Raw genomic sequence first — 17,265 nt, 5'->3', positions numbered from 1 at the left:
GTTGTGAGACCGACTCCTGCAGCCTGTGCTCAGGGGACCACGGTGAGCAGGTTGTGGTTAAACTGATCATCACGGTTTCATCGCAGCGACGTTCGCGCCAATTCCCGCCTCACGGAGCACGGGGCGCGTGGAGGTGGCTGTGGGCCTGGGCCTCCGTGTCCTGCGGTTTCCGTGGTGTTTCGGGGACCACGATCCTCACAGACAGGGGTCCTGCTGCGCCGTCCCTGCCCGCGTGTCGGATTGAAAAGGCAGAGCTGGGTTTTATAAAGTCAGAGGCGCAGCCAGGGCCGGGGCGGTCCTCCCTGTGCCGGCATCCGTTCGGTGCTGTGCCCGCTCCGGGCTCTGGGCTCCCGGCTCCCGACGGCAGGCAGCCACACAGGGGTTCCCACTCAGCCGCTCGGTCATCCTGATGCCTTGGTCCCGGGTACGGGGGCCACTTCACACCAAAGCCAGTGACAGACGCCGGTGGCCTTGGCCCGCGAGAGGACGTCCACGCGGAGTAAAAAGAACCCCCTCCCCTGAGTCCTGATTCCTAAGCCCAGGGGCCGGTGTGGCCATGAGGAGCCCTGGGACACGTGGACCCCGTGGCTCGCTCGCCGTGGGAACGGCCCGAGAAGTCCATGCGCTCCCACCGCCTCCCTGTCCACGTGGAGCCCATTCTAGGACACCCCCAGGACCCTCTCTGAGCTCCGCGTCAGAGGCTGGAGCTGGAAACTTGAGCACCGACCGCGATCTAACGACGTGGAACGCGGAGCTGGCCGGGCCACGTCGACGCCAGTGCCCGGCGGGCCCCATGCCCAGACCCAGTTCCGCTCGCGCACGACGCGGGCTTCCCGGCTTCCTCTGCACAAGCTGAGACGCAGAGGGACCTGCCTGGTGGCTCGCTGCTGAGCTCGGGTCCTGGCCGCGCCGCCGGGCGCTGGTGGCCGCGGTGGCCCTGTGCCACCTGCTCAGGGGCCTCGGGCTCGTTAACAGGAGGTTCCAGCACATTCTGCAGCCGGCTCTCCTGGCTTTCAGCTGACAGGGAGGGAGGAGAGATGCGTGCGGGCCACGTGGGCTTGGTGTTCTGGGCCGGCCTGGGGGGCCTCGTGGCTGCACTCGTGTGTCAGTGGCCGTGTGTCTGTGGTCACGTGTCCGTGGTCACGTGTCCGTGGTCAGGACTCGGTCTCGTGCCTCAGGGCCCGCGGGGAGGCTGGGCAGTGTGGCCTGATGCCCTAGAGGAGGAGGGAACCGCTTGGTGGACGTGGTGACTTCACGTCACTCACCCAGAGCTGGTGTGGAGGGGATAGCACACGGACGCTCAGGCCTCGGCCAGCAGGGAGCTCGGGTGACACGGGCCAGCCGCGTCCTGCCCTCCCGGCTCAGCCCTGCCCGGCCCGTCCTCCGTGGGGCTCTGCGTGAGTCTCTAGCATCCGGCGATCCGAGCGGCCCTTCGGCTCACGTGGGCGCAGGCTGTCCGTCTTCCGCGCCCACAGGGCGGTCCCGTGGGGCAGGGGTCTCGCTGCCCTCACTTCCCAAGTGTCCGCAGCACAAAGCCGCTCAGGACCTGAGCTGGACGAACGATGTGAGGAATGAGCGAGCCGACGGGCCCCCCCCCCCCCCCGCGCCCTGCTCACCCCCATCTTGTTTCCCAGGGAATGACCCCCCTCCACTGGGCGGCCTTCCACAACCAGCCTCAGCACACCCAGGTCCTGCTGAGACGGGGGGCCGACCCCACCCTGGTGGACAAGGACTTCAAGACGGCTCTGCACTGGGCGGTGCAGGTAGGGCTGCTGACCTGCGTGTCCGGCCCGGGAGCGGGTGGCCACAGGCAGCCTCACACTCAGAGGCAGTTTCTACGTTTACACAGGGAGACTCACCTGGTCTCCTCCCCCATCCGTGCCCCTGGGAGAGCAAGCCTGCCACTGGGAGGATGTGGGGGCATCGGCTGGTGAGAGGATACCCTGCCAGGATGCAGAGGGGCCGTTACAGACCTTGGGGTGCAACTTGCTCTCAGAGCCGCTGACCTGGACCTGGTGGGCCGGGCAGGGGGCCCCTAGCAGACCCTCCATGCCTGCTGCGCTGGGCTCTTTGGGGTGGGAACCCCTGCTCTTTATTTTTCAATCCTCACTCAAGGGGATTCTTTCCATTGAATTTTAGAGAGAGTGGAAGGGAGGGGGAGGGGAGAGAGAGAGATCCATTGATTGCCTCGCGCTCGCACCCCAACTGGGGCCAGGGATCAAACAGGCGGGGAGACCACAGGCGGGGAGACCACAGGCGGGGAGACCACAGGCGGGAGATGCGGACGGAGTGGTGCAGCAGCTGCATAGGGGCCTCTGTGTCTCCCAGAGCGGGAACAGGCTGCTGTGCTCCATCATCCTGAGCCACCACCAGGGCCCATCCATCATCAACTGTGACGACGAGAGCGGGAAGACCTGCGTGCACATGGCCGCGGCCGCCGGCTTCAGCGACATCATCACCGAACTGGCCCGCGTCCCCGAGTGCAACCTGCAGGCTCTGGACGTGGACGACAGGTACCGGGGGCAGGAGGGGCTGGAGCTGCCACCCTCTCCACACATTCAAGGTTAGGGCGACCCAACTGACCCCTCCTGCTGCCACGGTCACACGTGTGCTGGGACCACCTGTCCTACTGGCCACAGTCACACGTGTGCTGGGACCACCTCTCCTACTGGCCATGGTCACACGTGTGCTGGGACCACCTGTCCTGCTGGCCACGCTCACACGTTTGCTGGGACCACCTCTTCTGCTGCCACGGTCACACGTGTCCTGGGACCACCTGTCCTACTGGCCGTGGTCACACGTGTGCTAGACCCCCCTTTCCTGTCAGCCATGGTTACACATGTGCTGGCCCCTCTCCTGCCGGTCATGGTCACACGTGTGCTAGGACCACCTGTCCTGGCCACGGTCATATGTGTGCTAGGACCACCTGTCCTACAGGCCACGGTCATATGTGTGCTGGGACCACCTGTCCCGCCGGCCATGCTCACACGTGTGCAGGGACGGTGTGAACTGCCCTCGCAGGGCAGGAAAGGGTGTGGGGAGGAGGGGGAGGCGGAGGGTGCGCTGTCACATTGTCCGCGTTTGCCGGTCGCCCTCCGTGCCCCAGGGTGCGGTGTCGCCCAGCTCCCTGCTGGTGAGCAGCTGCTCTCACAGGTGTTTTGTCTCCTTCCTCCTGAGTTACGTCATCAGGGCAGCAGGTTCGCACCGACCGGCGCACAGTAGGGGCTGTGTCAGAGCCCGGGACCTGGCAGCCCGTCGTTAGAGAGGTGTCCGCGGGCCAGGACAGGGACCGGAAGCGGAGCCTCTGCCCCGGGTGATGGGCAGTGAGTGGCCCCTCCCGTCTCCGGGCAGAGAGCCTCCCACAGGCGCCCCCTCTGTCGCCCTGGGGCTCCCGGGGGCCATGCTCCGCTGAGCTCTGTGTGGGGTGGCGTCGCTCAGGGAGGACGGGGTAATACGCCCTGAGCGTGAGCCGAGGGTCGTGCAGGCCGTGCGGCTCTTACCCGCTCACGGAGGCGCAAAGCGGCCCCTTGTTCTGCGTTTGGACATGAGACACCTGAGTCCTGGGGACAGAACCTTCCGGGTTGCACCGCAGCCTCAGAGCGGAGGTGGCTGAGGGCCAACTCGGTCAGGACCGTCTCCCTGCTGCACGCAGGCCTATCCGGGGCAGGGGGCGCGGGTCCCAGCAGGCGGGCATGGGTCCCAGCAGGCGGGCGCGGGTCCCAGCAGGCGGGCGCGGGTCCCAGCAGGCGGGCATGGGTCCCAGCAGGCGGGCGCGGGTCCCAGCAGGCGGGCCGTGGTGGGAGGTGGGGCCCGCAGTCGCGGGAGAAAGGGAACAGCCGGAAGGGGAGCAAGGCCTTGGGGGACGCGGGCTGGGGAGCCGCCTGCTCCGGAATCCTTCCTGAACCGGCTCCAGACAGTCTTCCCATGTGGCTGCCACACGCTGAGCGAGGACGCCAGCCCCTGGCCTCGGAGGACGTGGGACCCCAGATGAGAGGCAGGCGCTCAGGGCGAGCGGGTCCCCGGGGGCTTCCTGCTCTGGGGCCCAGCCGCCCCCGGGGCCCTCACTCCCCACCGGCAGCTGCCCTTCGCGTGGGAACTGAGGGCCTGTGTTTATGGTAGAATTTCTCAGAAGGTTGGAGGTTTCGGTGCTTTCAGCAGTTGCAGTCACTGACTTCCCCTCTTTCCAGTGAGAGAAAGTGCTTGTGGGAAGGGAGGGTCCGTCGGGCGGGAGGAACCGACCGGTTCCCAGCTCGGAGGTCACTCCTCCCCCCCCTCCCCCCAAGGATCCATGGGAAGTACCTCCGCTTTGAGCCACAGCTTCCTCTCCCAGGAATTCTCAGGAAGGCGGAGGGGGAACCCTCAGGCCAGAGGGGAGCCCCCACTTCCCGCCACACGAGCGCCATCTCCACGCTAACGAGCAGCACGCTTCCCGCAGCCCCGAGCGAGGCAGGAGGTGCGGGCCGGCACCTGTCACACTCACCCCCTCACGGTTCCCTGTGCCGTTCCCTCCCGTTGTCCAGGACACCCCTGCACTGGGCGGCGGCGGCCGGGCAGGCGGAGTGCGTGCGGTCCCTGCTGGACCTGGGCGTGGACAGCAGCCTGCGGGACGTCAACGAGAGCGCGCCCCTGGCCTACGCGCTGCACTGCGGCCACGCGGCCTGCGTGCGGCTCCTCTCCCGCGGCGGGGCCAGGTGAGCCGGCCCTCGCTCCTCTCCTCCCCTCCCTCCAAAGCCAGGAACCTCTCATTGAAAGGTTCCGGCGTCACCGTGTTCTCAAAGATCGCGCTTGTTCACGTCACCCCGGGAACTGCCGGGAAAGCTGTCGCGTGTCAGGAGGCGGCCGAGCTCGCGGGGCGCCGTCGCGGTGGCCAGAGGCCCAGCCTGTGCGTGACAGCTGGACCCCGTCAGCGGCCACAGCGACGGCCGACGGCTGGCCTCGAAGCGACACGCTCACTGCGCGTTTCTCGGAGCCCCGTGCGGGCCTCTCCGGAGAGCCAGCGGGTGTCCGCCAGTCACGGAACGTGTCCCATGAAGCGTCCGGGTCAGCCACCCGGCCTTCCCCTCCACACGCGGTCGCACTGAGCCTGTGGTAGACGCGCTTACGAGCACTGCCGTTCTGTCAAAAAATGCACACGCACGGGCGCTGCTTGGTGACAGCCACCCCTCCCCGGGCACCGTTGAGACAAATGACGATCTTTGCGCTGCAGGTCCTTCGACGCTGACGTCCTGGTTGGCGCCAAGGACACACGCTTCAGCCACCGTCTCCCCCGCTCCCGTGGCGCAGAAAGCAGCCCGTGAAAAAGACAGTCACTTCTCAATACTGTTTTTTAAAATATGTTTTTATTGATGTCAGAGAGGAAGGGAGAGGGAGAGAGAGAGAAACATCCATGATGAGAGAGAGTCATCGATCGGCCGCCTCCTGCACGCCCCGCCCTGGGGATCGGGCCCACAACCCGGCCGGTGCCCTGACGGGGAATCGAACCCTGACCTCCTGGTTCACAGGTCGACGCTCAGCCACGGAGCTATGCCGCTGGGCTCCTGATGCTTTTATGAATGTCACGTTAACCCCATGACTCCCCCCGAGACTGCCAGGACCCCCTCCCCCGGGTTTGGGCCCGCCGTGGAGACCCAGGGCCTCCGCCCCGGCCGTGGCAGGAGGAGGCGGCTGTGGGACATGCTGACGGAGCCTAGTTAGCACCGGGACGTGTTCCATGGAAGGAGCTTGAGGACATTTCCACAGCCCCCGGGGTTCCCTCTGGGCCGGTGAGGCGTCCGGAAGTAGCGCTCAGTTTTCTGAAAAGCCTCTGAGGAGGCGAGAGGAGGAGGAGGAAGTGTATCCAGGGGAGGGAGGCTCAGTCCTGCGCTGTGTGACCTGCAGCCAGAGCGGGTGATGCTTCCTGATGCCAGGTCCCAGCCTCTCACGCCAGAGAGTCCGGCTGCAGCCCTGGCCGGTGTGGCCCAGTGGGTAGAGCGTGGGCCTGCAGACTGGAGGGTCCTGGCTACGATTCCGGTCCAGGGCACATGCCCGGGTTGTGGGCTTGGTCCCTAATAGGGGGCGTGCAGGAGGCGGCCGATCCATGAGTCTCTCTCCTCATGGATGTTTCTCTCTCTCCCTCCCCCTTCCTCTCGTTAATCAATAGAAACATATATTCTTTTTTTAAAAAATATATTTTACTGATTTTTTACAGAGAGGAAGGGAGAGGGATAGAGAGTTAGAAACATCAATCAGCTGCCTCTTGCACACCCCCCACTGGGGATGTGCCCACAACCCAGGTACATGCCCTTGACCGGAATCGAACCCGGGACCCTTCAGTCCGCAGGCCGACGCTCTATCCACTGAGCCACACCGGCCAGGGTGAAACAAATTCTTCAGAAGAGGACTGCAGTCTAGCTCAGGGCCTGTGCCTGGTCAGGCCGTCCCCCCTCCCCCCCCCCCCCCCCAGAAAGCAGCTGGTCCGCTGCGGCCTCGGCAGAGAAGAACCGAACTTTCCGAGAAGCAGAAGCAGAACAGGGGGCGGGCCGGCCTGGGCTGACCTTTCCACCTGGGACGGGCCGTGCGCCTGGCGCTCACTTTCCCCCGAACCCACATGGCCTTCACGCTTCCTCTTCTGCAGCCCCGCCCGGGCGCGCGCCTTCCCCGGGCGCCCTCCGTGCACTCGGTTAAAAGTGTTTCCAACAGGAAGTTCAGGAAAAACTGGAGGGGAAGCAGAGACACGCACGCAGCGCCCGCCGGCAGCTGCTGGGAGCGGACAGTGTCAGGCTCCGCCCAGGCCGGGCCCCTGGCAGCCTCGGGACCACAGCCCCCCGGACCCCCGCCCGCCCGCCCCTGGCCTTCAGCTCTGACAGGAGCTAGCGCCCCGCCGATGCCCACCGCCCCCGAGAGGAGAGAGCAGGACGCTGGGCTGTTTCAGCTCAGGGCCCTGGTGGGCGGACGGTGCAGGGGAGACTGGAAGGACGGCTCCCGGGAGCGAGAGGCTATAGCTAAGACGTGTCTGCCGAGATCGGACGCCTCCAGGAGGCACTTCTGCGGAAGAGCGAGTTCCCCTTTCTCACGCACGCAGATGTCAGGTGGCCACTAACGCCACGCACCCCAAAATGTGCTTCCCGCCAGCCTGGCAGGAACAGAGGCGTCATGTGGATTCATTCTCGCCAGGCGGGTGTGGCCGTGCTGGCTGCGGCCGTTTTATCTGACAGCCTAGGGCAGTGACGGCGAACCTTTTGAGCTCGGCGTGTCAGCGTTTTGAAAAACCCTAACTGAACTCTGGTGCCGTGTCACATAGAGAAATTTTTTGATCTTTGCAACCATAGGAAAACAAAGACTTATATTTTTGATATTTATTTTATGTATTTAAATGCCATTTCACAAAGAAAAATCAACCACAAAGATGAGTTCGCGTGTCACCTCTGACACGCGTGTCACAGGTTCGCCATCACTGGTCTAGGGAGACGAGGTTGGTGCGCCGGACGCAGCCAGGCCTTGCGTGCTGCGAAACTCTCCCGGCGCCCCGATTGGAACCACGGCCCTGGAGGGGGTTCGGGGTTCTGGCGGGTCCCCTTGACCCGAGAGGGCTCTGGTGGATGAGGACCGAGAGGGCCCCCAGGCAGGCAGGCTGGACGGGCCGGTGAGAGGTGCGGCGGCCCCTTCTGACCTCCGTCTTTCCCGTCATTGCCCAGAGCAGAGCCGGCCCGGGCCCTGCCCGCCCCCAGCGGCCGGCCCCCGTGGAAGGAGGGCCGAGGCCACGTGCTCCGTCAGATCTGGGGCCGAGGCCGGAAGGAGGAGCAGCGGGCCGCCCCGGAGGACCCCGGGGAGCTCACCTCGGGCGTCGACGACATCATCGCCACCTTCGACAGCAGCGCGGAGACCGGCTGCCAAGAGCAGGTGCCCAGTGCGGACTCGAACCAGAGGCGCTCAGGGGGCTCCAAGCACCTCCCGCCCGAGCACAGGCCGCCAGCCCGGCAGGGGCTCCCGCCGCTCAGAGCGCAGAGCCTCCCGCCCCTGGTGCCGGGCAGCCACCTGCGGACGGCCTCCCAGGGGGCTGCTGCCCACGCCGGCCCGGGCCCCAGGGCTCAGCAAAGCTGCAGCGAGCAGGACTCACTGGGCCACAGGCCCGGCGGCCAGGCACTGCCCGACCCTTGGAGAGGCGACTCCGGCCAGGGGCTCCCCAGGGCGTGGCCGGGGCCCCCCACCGAGAAGCTGCTGAGCAGGTTGCTCCCCGGCAGGTCCCGGCACCAGGAAGTCCCGGGGCCTCCACACCTGCCGCAGCTGCAAACACCGCCAGCAGGTAGGTGGGCTCCCCCTTCCTGGTCCTGGCAGCTCACGGGGACCCGTCTCGGGTTCTGGGGAGTAACCAGGTGGGCAGTCTGCAGGGCGGGGCCAGGGCACCGAGGGCCCCCAGTCACCTTCCTTCCCGAGGCCCCGAATTCGAGGTTTCCAGGCTGTGGGACATTCTGCTTCCCCCCCCCCCCAGCCCCGCTCCACACCCCAGAGCAAGTCTAAGTAAAAGCATGTGTCTCCTCTGCCCAGCAGCCGTGTGGGGACCCCACTGGGGACCGGGCCTGAGAGCAGGAAGGAGACTCTTCTCCACTCGTGAGGATTCTTAGCCGAGGGGCGGGGACATGCCCTGAGGGGCTCATTTGTTTGTGTGACTTTTTTTGTTTTGTTTTGTTTTTATTTCAGAGAGGAAGGGAGAGGGAGAGAGAGAGATAGAAACATCAAAGATGAGAGAGAATCATGGATCGGCTGCCTCCTGCACGTCCCCTACTGGGGATTTAGCCCACAACCCAGGCATGTGCCCTGACCGGGAATCAAACCGTGACCTCCTGGTTCATAGGTCGACGTTCAACCACTGAGCCACGCGGACCGGGCTGTGCGACTGTTTTCAAATCAGACGGTCCGTCCCATTGCAGACCTAACTGAGCGCGGCCATGCCTGTGTGTTCACTGTAGAAGGGAATGCGGTCACACTCCTACGGTTCAAGGCCCCACAAGTCAGTTACAGGCCGCCACTCCCTCCCGCCCCTTCCCGTGACTCAGCGCCCTCATCCTCAATGTCGTTCATTTTTGTTCTGTCCCTCAGAGCATTTCCCGGGAGGAAGGACGTGGGGGGAGGGACGAGGAGGATGTCCCCAGCTGACTCAGCTCCCGCACAGATGTCATCTTCCATTAAGTCCCACACAGCTGCTTAGGTCTCAGTAGTCAGACCTTGAGTCGCATGGTCACACCTAGCTGCAAGGGAGGCGGGGAATTGTAGTCACATGGTCACACCTAGCTGCCAGGGAGGCAGGGAATTGTAGTCGCATGGTCACACCTAGCTGCAAGGGAGGCGGGGAATTGTAGTCACATGGTCACTCCTAGCTGCAAGGGAAGCAAGGAATTGTAGTCGCATGGTCACACCTAGCTGCCAGGGAGGCAGGGAATTGTAGTCGCATGGTCACACCTAGCTGCAAGGGAGGCGGGGAATTGTAGTCACATGGTCACTCCTAGCTGTCAGGGAGGCAGGGAATGGTAGTCGCATGGTCACACCTAGCTGCCAGGGAGGCAGGGAATGGTAGTCGCATGGTCACACCTAGCTGCCAGGGAGGCAGGGAATGGTAGTCGCATGGTCACACCTAGCTGCCAGGGAGGCGGGGAATTGTAGTCACATGGTCACACCTAGCTGCCAGGGAGGCAGGGAATGGTAGTCACATGGTCACACCTAGCTGCCAGGGAGGCGGGGAATTGTAGTCACATGGTCACACCTAGCTGCCAGGGAGGCGGGGAATTGTAGTCACATGGTCACACCTAGCTGCCAGGGAGGCGGGGAATTGTAGTCGCATGGTCACACCTAGCTGCCAGGGAGGCAGGGAATGGTAGTCGCATGGTCACACCTAGCTGCCAGGGAGGCAGGGAATTGTAGTCACATGGTCACACCTAGCTGCCAGGGAGGCAGGGAATTGTAGTCACATGGTCACACCTAGCTGCCAGGGAGGCAGAGAATTGTAGTCACATGGTCACACCTAGCTGCCAGGGAGGCGGGGAATTGTAGTCACATGGTCACACCTAGCTGCCAGGGAGGCAGGGAATGGTAGTCGCATGGTCACACCTAGCTGCCAGGGAGGCAGGGAATGGTAGTCGCATGGTCACACCTAGCTGCCAGGGAGGCAGGGAATGGTAGTCGCATGGTCACACCTAGCTGCCAGGGAGGCAGGGAATTGTAGTCGCATGGTCACACCTAGCTGCAAGGGAGGCGGGGAATTGTAGTCACATGGTCACTCCTAGCTGCAAGGGAAGCAGGGAATTGTAGTCGCATGGTCACACCTAGCTGCCAGGGAGGCAGGGAATTGTAGTCACATGGTCACACCTAGCTGCCAGGGAGGCGGGGAATTGTTGTCTTTAGCTGGTCATGTGACTCTCCGTCCAAAATTGGATTTTTGTTTCTAAAAGAGAAGAGGGGGCAGGCACTGGTTAGAGAACTAGGATTCTGGCCCATGTGCCTTCTAAAGCTTCTGATATTATTTGAGGGAAAAGGAAATTCAGTAAACGTGGTTTGAGGATTTGCTTCATTTTCCCATTGAAGTAACAAGCCAGGTCCTGGGCTGAATGGCAGAGTAGCAGAGAAGCCCAAGTCTCCAAGGGAACCTTGAGTCAGGGAGCCTGTGTCGGCATTCACGTTTCCACCCGGGTTTTGATGCTGCTAACTAGCAGCCATTCCGGGCAACTGGGTCGCGACGAAGAGAAGGCTCTCAGGACCCTGCAGCTGCGCCTGAGCTCTAGGGGACGCGGATTTGCTAAAAGGATTGTGCGTCTGACAGCACAGTGATGTCAGCCTCCCGTCCAGGCCCGAGATCACAGGTTACTACGTGCCTGTCACCCTAATGGACCGGGAGGCAGCATCTCCAGCGGCTGAGGGCTCTGAAGCCACCGTGGGAGGCTGACCCGCGCCCCTCACGTAAACCCCTGGGCTCTGTCTCCTGGACGGAGCGGCCTCCCAGCACTGGCCGCCCCCGCTTCTCAGCCACTGCGCCTGCCGAGCCCCCACCCCCGCTCTCCCCGTTTCTTCAAGGTCTCCCGGCCCCACAGCCCGCCTCCCACCCTGTGACGTCTGCGTGCGTGTTCCTTTCCCTCTGCAGCCGTGTGCTTGATAGGTTCCTGTGATCCTTGGAAAACCAGCTCACAACTCAGGTGGAGGAAAAGTCACCCTGACCGCTGACCTCTGACCGCCCTAGGAGTTGTGACTCGTGCTTACTGTTCATCATAAAAGGCTAGCTCCACTTTGCTCAGCATCCCCCCTGCTCAGCCTCCTCCCTGCTCAGCCTCCCCCCTGCTCAGCCTCCCCCCTGCTCAGCCTCCCCCTGCTCAGCCTCCCCCCTGCTCAGCCTCCCCCCTGCATAGCCTCCCCCCTGCATAGCCTCCCCCCTGCTCAGCCTCCCCCCTGCATAGCCTCCCCCCTGCATAGCCTCCCCCCTGCTCAGCCTCCTCCCTGCTCAGCCTCCCCCCTGCTCAGCCTCCCCCCCTGCTCAGCCTCCCCCCTGCTCAGCCTCCCCCCTGCTCAGCCTCCACCCCTGCTCAGCCTCCCCCCTGCTCAGCCTCCCCCCCTGCTCAGCCTCCACCCCTGCTCAGCCTCCCCCCTGCTCAGCCTCCCCCCCTGCTCAGCCTCCCCCCTGCTCAGCCTCCCCCCCTGCTCAGCCTCCCCCCTGCTCAGCCTCCCCCCCTGCTCAGCCTCCCCCCTGCATAGCCTCCCCCCCTGCTCAGCCTCCCCCCTGCTCAGCCTCCCCCCTGCTCAGCCTCCCCCCTGCTCAGCCTCCCCACCTGCTCAGCCTCCCCCCTGCTCAGCCTCCCCCCTGCATAGCCTCCCCCCTGCTCAGCCTCCCCCCTGCTCAGCCTCCCCCCCTGCTCAGCCTCCCCCCTGCTCAGCCTCCCCCCCTGCTCAGCCTCCCCCCTGCATAGCCTTCCCCCCTGCTCAGCCTCCCCCCCTGCTCAGCCTCCCCCCTGCATAGCCTTCCCCCCTGCTCAGCCTCCCCCCTGCTCAGCCTCCCCCCTGCATAGCCTTCCCCCCTGCTCAGCCTCCCCCCTGCTCAGCCTCCCCCCTGCTCAGCCTCCCCCCTGCATAGCCTCCCCCCCTGCTCAGCCTCCCCCCTGCATAGCCTCCCCCCCTGCTCAGCCTCCCCCCTGCTCAGCCTCCCCCCCTGCTCAGCCTCCCCCCTGCTCAGCCTCCCCCCTGCATAGCCTCCCCCCTGCTCAGCCTCCCCCCTGCTCAGCCTCCCCCCCTGCTCAGCCTCCCCCCTGCTCAGCCTCCCCCCCTGCTCAGCCTCCCCCCTGCATAGCCTTCCCCCCTGCTCAGCCTCCCCCCCTGCTCAGCCTCCCCCCTGCATAGCCTTCCCCCCTGCTCAGCCTCCCCCCTGCTCAGCCTCCCCCCCTGCTCAGCCTCCCCCCCTGCTCAGCCTCCTTCCTGCTCAGCCTCCCCCCTGCTCAGCCTCCTTCCTGCTCAGCCTCCCCCCTGCTCAGCCTCCCCCCCACCCCCCCTCCATCTGAGATAAACAGAGGGAGGCAGAGAGAGGTTGGCCTTCCTGCCCAGGTCACAGAGCTGGCGAGGAAGGGAGGTCTGCGGGACTCGAGACGCATGGAGCTCTCAGACACTTTTTAAAAAACATAGTTTTATTGATTTCAGAGAAGAAGGGGAGGGGACATCAATGATGAGAGAGAGTCATGGATCGGCTGCCTCCTGCACGCCCCCCACTGGGGATCGAGCCCACAACCTGGGCCTGTGCCCTGATCAGAGTGGAACCTAGGGCCCTCCAGTCTGCAGGCCGGCGCTCTGCCCACCGAGCCACACCAGCCAGGGTGCTCTCAGAGCCTCCAGCCTGTGCGATGCCCACAGCCTCCTGGGCCCGATGCCCGTCTCTCCGACCTGCACTGCGAGCCCTGCCGGCACCTGCCCTCTGAGCTCCAGACCCAGGCGCTCCCACCACGAGCAGCGAATTCCTCTCCGTGTTTTCACGGTCATTCTCCTCCCGCACTCGGTCACTCCACGTGAGCGGGGGAACCTCTCCTGCTCCTTGTTCTAGGACCCTGTCCCTCCCCACAGCTGAGCCCTCCCGGAGGCCTGCCCGCCCGCCCGCCCGCCCGGTCACACACACACACACCCCGCCCCCCAGCCCTCTCGCTCTCCCCAGCCCCGATACTGCCCTGGCTCCCGGGGAGGAGGGGAGCTTGAGTCTTAGGGTCAGACAGACCGGAGTGGGAGCCGGCTCTGTCCCTTCCAGGTGTGGCCTCGGGCACTGTGAGGGCTCCTCAAGGGCAGTGTCTGTGGTGACGGTGATGGTGACAGCGCTGCCTCCCGGGGCTCGGGGAGGGGAGTGGGGGGGTGGCTGTCGGGGTCACAGGAGATCACACACTGAGCCCACTTCCCAACAACAGTCAGCGCTTCACACACAGGGTCCGTCATCACCGTTATCTCAGGTCTTGTTTCTGCAAACTTCTGCTCGAACGTCCATGACAGATGAGCTGATACGGGTCTCACTGTGATTCTACGCAGGAAGGTTTTCCTCGTTGGTTGGTTGGTTTGTTGTCTTAGTTGCGGCTTTGAAGCTGTTCGCCCCGCGGGGTCCTCAGGGATAAACACAGGGTGGTGGGCGCCCGCCAGGGAGCTGGAGGGTCGTGCCACCTTCGTCGGGTGCGCTGCTCAGCGGCTGCCGGCCGCCGGCCCCTGGACGCACGGGACACGCTCCCCTGGTGAATTCTCCGACTTCTACGTTGTACGGGTGGTGGCCAGCGCGCCTGCTCACCACATTCATTTAGACTAGTTCACCCCAGAAATGACTTTTGATGCCTTTTCCTTTCATTTAAACAGTGACTGGCATATGACAGACATTCAGCCCAGTGTGGCTGTTGTTATGTTGCTGTTGTTAGCGTCTTACATGGATGCCCTCTAGCAGCTGTTATGTTCTCTTATCCACGGATGTCCTCATTGGCAGTTGGTTGAGTCTTAAGTGACTGATGCAATTATGTTTGTCCCCAGGACCAAGTCTCCCGCATCTCTCCCCAAACAGACCCGCGATCAGGGACTTGCCCTTCACCCGGAGCAGCCTGGCCCCCCTGGCCGACCAGAAATGTGAGTGTCCCGCCCCCCGCCTCCGCCTCCACCGCTGGCTGTGACTTCACTCACTTTCGCTTTAAAGTGGGCGGGGAGGGCGGGCAGGGAAGGGAGCCGGTCCTCACGGCCTGTTAACAGGCTGCTCCTTCCTCCGGCGCCTGCTGTGTGGACCGCAGAAGCCAGGGCAGGTTTTGCTCTGTGTTGCTGTCACTGTCCCGCGTGGTTAGAAGGGGCTTCACATCCTGCCCCTGGGACGGCCCTCGGCACCTGCCCCCCCGTGATGAGTGTCTGCCCCGCGCCCCGGCCCCCCCGCCCGGCAGGGAGGACGCTCTCGTCAGGGTCGCGTTGCCGTTACCCATTCCCGTTCCGTTTTACACAAAACGTCTCACAGTATGAATTCCCATCGGCTCCCTCCAGCAGGGACCTCGGGCTTGTGTTTGAAAGTGCCGCCCGGGTGCTTGTGGTAAAGTCGGTTCCGGGCCACACACCCAGGGCCGGTGGTCTGCAGGTGAACGGCGACGCTGAGATGAGCCGACGTGCAGGACTGAGCTGGAGAAGCAGAGGGCTACCGCTCGCTCAGGCGTGTAGCAAAACCTCCAAGGCCCTCATGGCTTTTATTTGGGGAGCACAGCAAGTGACAGTGGAGCACAGCAAGTGACAGTGGAGCACAGCAAGTGACAGTGGTAAACAGGCATGCCTATGAGATCATCTGAGCTAATAAGTCATACATTAAACTACTGATTTCCTATGTTATACAAAGACCCTCTCAACCAGCAGCTGTGTGTGTACCCTCCCTTGAACTTTCCATGCCCTCATGGACCCAAGGGAACTGCCTCGGAACAATGAATCCTGCGTGCGAGGCTTTGTTCTGACGTGCCCGCTTGCAGGCCCCGCCTTTTCTTGGCAGAACGTCCTCTTCTACTTACCTTCGTTCCACTTGACCGGCTACACCCAGCAACTCCGTGTCGGAGGCAGGTCTCCCCTTGTTCCCAGTGCAGACGGGGAGACTGAGGTCTCGATCAGCGGCCTTACGCGGTGCAGAGCCGCGCCAGGAGCACAGCTCAGGCTACGGGCAGCTGCTCCCAACACAAGCGTGCTCCCCAGCCCAGCCACCCTGTTATAACACACGCTCAGGCACACGCACGCACACACGCACGCACACATGCACGCACACATGCACACACATGGCACACACGCGCCCTCCACTCCTCTGGGCTGCAGGGGGTGAGTGAAGTCAGAGCTGCCCTCCCTCTTTCTGGATGTCCGTCTCCCCTGAGCCTGGGACAGGCCAGCCTGCTGCGCTGCTGGGAGAAGTAAATGAGATGAGAAGGTCAACCGTTTTCCTGAGGAAATGTCCTCTGTTCCCCGGCCCAGTGGGGAGGGAACCCATCGAAGCTTCTGGAACCCTCGGGGTGACAGTGACCGGGGTTTTGGTGCCACCCCGTCATTTAGCGGAAGGAGAGGGAGAGGTGGCGGGCTCCGCCCAAGTCCGCCGTGAGCCGCCGAGAGCGAGGTCTCTGCCTTAGCTCCGGCTCCTCTGCCCTTGCACACAGACAGGCACACACATGCACACATGCACACACATACGTGCACATGCTCTGTGCCCGTGAGCGTTTTCTGCGCCAGGAGCTCAGTCACCGAAGGAAAGTCAGGCCGCCCTTGTGACCTTGTCGCTAAGCAGAAACCAGCCTCTGTCCGAACAGACGTCGGGTGTGTGCAGTCTGGCTCCCCCACGACATGCCCTCCTTCACAAATGACACCTCAGCCCTGGCCGGTGTGGCTCAGTGGATAGGGCGCCGGCCTGTGGACTCGGGGGTCCTGGGTTTGATTCTGGTCCAGGGCACATGCCCGGGTTGTGGGCTCAGTTCCCAGCAGGGGCCGTGCAGGAGGCAGCCGATCAGTGATTCTCTCTCGTCATTGATGTTTCTCTCTCTCCTTCTCCCTTCCTCCCTGAGATCAGTAAAAATCTATTAAAAAAAGACGAGAAGTAACCCGTGTGTCTCCTGCCACCGCTCCCACAGGCTCTGAGAGAAGCGGCTTTGACGTGTCTCCGTCTCTCTCCCCCCAGTTCTGTCTGGAGAGCCGCTGCGGACGCCCCGCGTGCTCCCCGCCATCCCCAGCCAGCGGGGCCACGGGGCCGCGGAGGAGGGCGAGCCCCCCGGCCAGGAGCGCTGACCCGGACCACGCCTGTCGGTCACCCGGAGGCCGGGCCGCTCGGTTTGTGGGAAGAGACTGGTTCCGTGACTCTCGCTCTAAGCCATTCTCCGCTCTATCATCAGCGGCCTCACCCCAAAGACGGCGTTTCCCGGGAGCAGAGCGCCTGGCGTGCCTGCGGGCGAGGCCGTGAGCGTGTGTGAGTGTGAGTGACGCCCACGCGTGGTCTCGGCAGGGGGCGCGGCTGCCGGGCGGCTTCGTGCCACGCGGGCTGATGTGCTGCTTGCGAACGGCTTGCTGGCGTGTTTGGTGACGTGAGCTTTGCTGAATAAACAACGAGGCTCCTTCCGCCGTCGTCCTTCGCATCTGTCGTCGTCTTCCTGGTGCCGACGACGGCTAATGAGCAGCGAAGCGGTCAGGCCTCCCGTCGGCTCATGGCTCACACGCAGTGTTCTGCACATGCGTGTCCAGCCGCGTCCGTCCGGCCGCAGCCCGAACCTCTGGGCGGTGATTCCGGGCCTTCTGTGTCCTGTGATCACTTCCACGTATTGATGACCTCAGAACGGATCGATGGTTTCGGCCGGCCCACATCTGGGCCCAGCGGACGGGGCGGCATTCCCCGCACGTTCCCAGACTCTGCGCGTGGAATCGTGTGTTTTTCTGTTTCAGCAGAATGACCTCTGCCTCCTCAAGACAGTCCCACGCCACGACCTAGCAGAGCTCGGGGCTCGCCGCTGCCTCCCTCCCGGGTGTCTGTGTGGTCCGGACTGATTTGAAGGTCAAGGCTTAGCCGCATGAGGTTACAGTCATCCATGTTGTTATAGTTTTGAATATATTTTTATTGATTTCAGAGAGGAAGGAGAGAGAGAGATAGAAACATCAATGATGAGAGAATCATGGATCGGCTGCCCCCTGCACGCCCCACACTGGGGGCCAAGTCTGCAACCCGGGCCTGTGCCCTGATGGGGAATCGGACCGTGACCTCCTGGTTCATAGGCCTATGCTCAACCACTGAGCCACACAGGCGGGGCCCTCCATGCT

At 63.7% G+C, this 17,265-nt stretch overlaps 1 protein-coding gene across 4 annotated transcripts in view; it reads left to right on the top strand.

Annotated features, from left to right (window-relative positions):
- ANKRD55 (ankyrin repeat domain 55) overlaps window positions 1-16,756 on the top strand; it is a 37,520-nt gene extending 20,764 nt beyond the window's left edge. For 2 of the 4 annotated variants that reach the window (XM_059695050.1, XM_059695049.1), the window contains 6 exons: window positions 1,635-1,763; window positions 2,329-2,513; window positions 4,521-4,691; window positions 7,679-8,281; window positions 13,996-14,088; window positions 16,139-16,756. In XM_059695050.1, coding sequence (XP_059551033.1) covers window positions 1,638-1,763; window positions 2,329-2,513; window positions 4,521-4,691; window positions 7,679-8,281; window positions 13,996-14,088; window positions 16,139-16,427 — 1,467 coding nt within the window. In that variant the 5' untranslated portion in view covers window positions 1,635-1,637 and the 3' untranslated portion in view covers window positions 16,428-16,756. Of the gene's footprint in view, window positions 1-1,634; window positions 1,764-2,328; window positions 2,514-4,520; window positions 4,692-7,673; window positions 8,282-13,995; window positions 14,089-16,138 lie in introns of all 4 variants that reach the window. The other 2 variants (XM_059695046.1, XM_059695047.1) reach the window with 2 other exon arrangements.
- The last annotated feature ends 509 nt before the right edge of the window (window positions 16,757-17,265 follow it).

This window comes from Myotis daubentonii, chromosome 4, assembly GCF_963259705.1.
Source record: "Myotis daubentonii chromosome 4, mMyoDau2.1, whole genome shotgun sequence".
Classification (NCBI taxonomy): Eukaryota; Metazoa; Chordata; class Mammalia; order Chiroptera; family Vespertilionidae; genus Myotis; species Myotis daubentonii.
This window is presented reverse-complemented; position numbering and strand designations above follow the sequence as displayed.